General features: G+C 54.8%; 1 protein-coding gene across 1 annotated transcript; it reads left to right on the top strand.

Annotated features, from left to right (window-relative positions):
- Window positions 1-391: 391 nt before the first annotated feature.
- On the top strand, window positions 392-754 carry LOC107125331 (SAGA-associated factor 29 homolog; the record flags this gene model as incomplete). The annotated part of the gene is made up of 2 exons (XM_015428771.1): window positions 392-521; window positions 604-754. Coding segments are annotated over 2 exons (281 nt in total), but the record flags the coding sequence as incomplete, so codon positions are not given.
- Between the last annotated feature and the right edge of the window lie 165 nt (window positions 755-919).

Below are 919 nucleotides of genomic sequence, written 5' to 3'. Positions count from 1 at the left end.
GGCAGTTACGTAACCCCCCTCCTGCCACACAGTATTTCCTGTCACTGGTTCCTGAGGGATGTGGTGTGCTGAAAAGGGAAGAAAGTTCCAGAATTTCTCTTGATTAAGAAATCATGAGGTGTGAAGAAGGTGGCTGTGGCATTGAATCCCGTTGAGTAGGCCTGTCATGCTTGGTCTGATGTTGGGCCTGGGATGTTGGCAGGAGAGTTTACTCTCTTGAGGACCAGAGTGGATGCTTTGTAAGCTAAACCACAGAGCTGGCTTGGAATGATTAGAGCGGTGCTTTGAGTTCATCACTGCTAGAGGTAGTTGTGACACTCCAACCAACACCAACACCCCCCCAGGATTTCTGAAGAGTATCCCAACTCCTGATCTGTTCCTTCTCTTACAGCCGCCAAAATTGCTGGTCTCTACAATGACTCGGAGCCACCACGCAAAACCATGCGCCGGGGCGTGCTGATGACACTCCTCCAGCAGTCGGCCATGACGCTTCCCCTGTGGATTGGGAAACCTGGAGAGAAGTAATTGTCCCGCGGGCACGGTGGCTGCTGAGGGTCTCGTCAGGCTTGCACAGCCTTCCTGACATCCCCTGTCATCCCCCAGGCCTCCCCCGCTCTGTGGTGCCATCCCTGCCTCCAGCGATTATGTGGCCAAACCGGGGGACAAGGTGGCCGCCCGCGTCAAGGCTGTCGATGGCGACGAGCAGTGGATCTTGGCCGAGGCTGTGAGCTACAACCACGCCACCAACAAGTGAGTTTGTTTGACTTCTGTCAGCACTGCCTGGGCACTGGCTGTTGATAGCCGTCATTTAGTACCTCAGTTGAGGTACAGCTGGTCAGCCTGGTTCCTCCCATCTGCCTTGGGATAGTGAAAGGCTCTGTTGTCCTGGGGAGAAGGGGGAGGAAGTAAAGAGGACCCA

Source organism: Gekko japonicus, unplaced genomic scaffold, assembly GCF_001447785.1.
Source record: "Gekko japonicus isolate JY-2015 unplaced genomic scaffold, Gekko_japonicus_V1.1 scaffold42288, whole genome shotgun sequence".
NCBI lineage: Eukaryota > Metazoa > Chordata > Lepidosauria > Squamata > Gekkonidae > Gekko > Gekko japonicus.
This window is presented reverse-complemented; position numbering and strand designations above follow the sequence as displayed.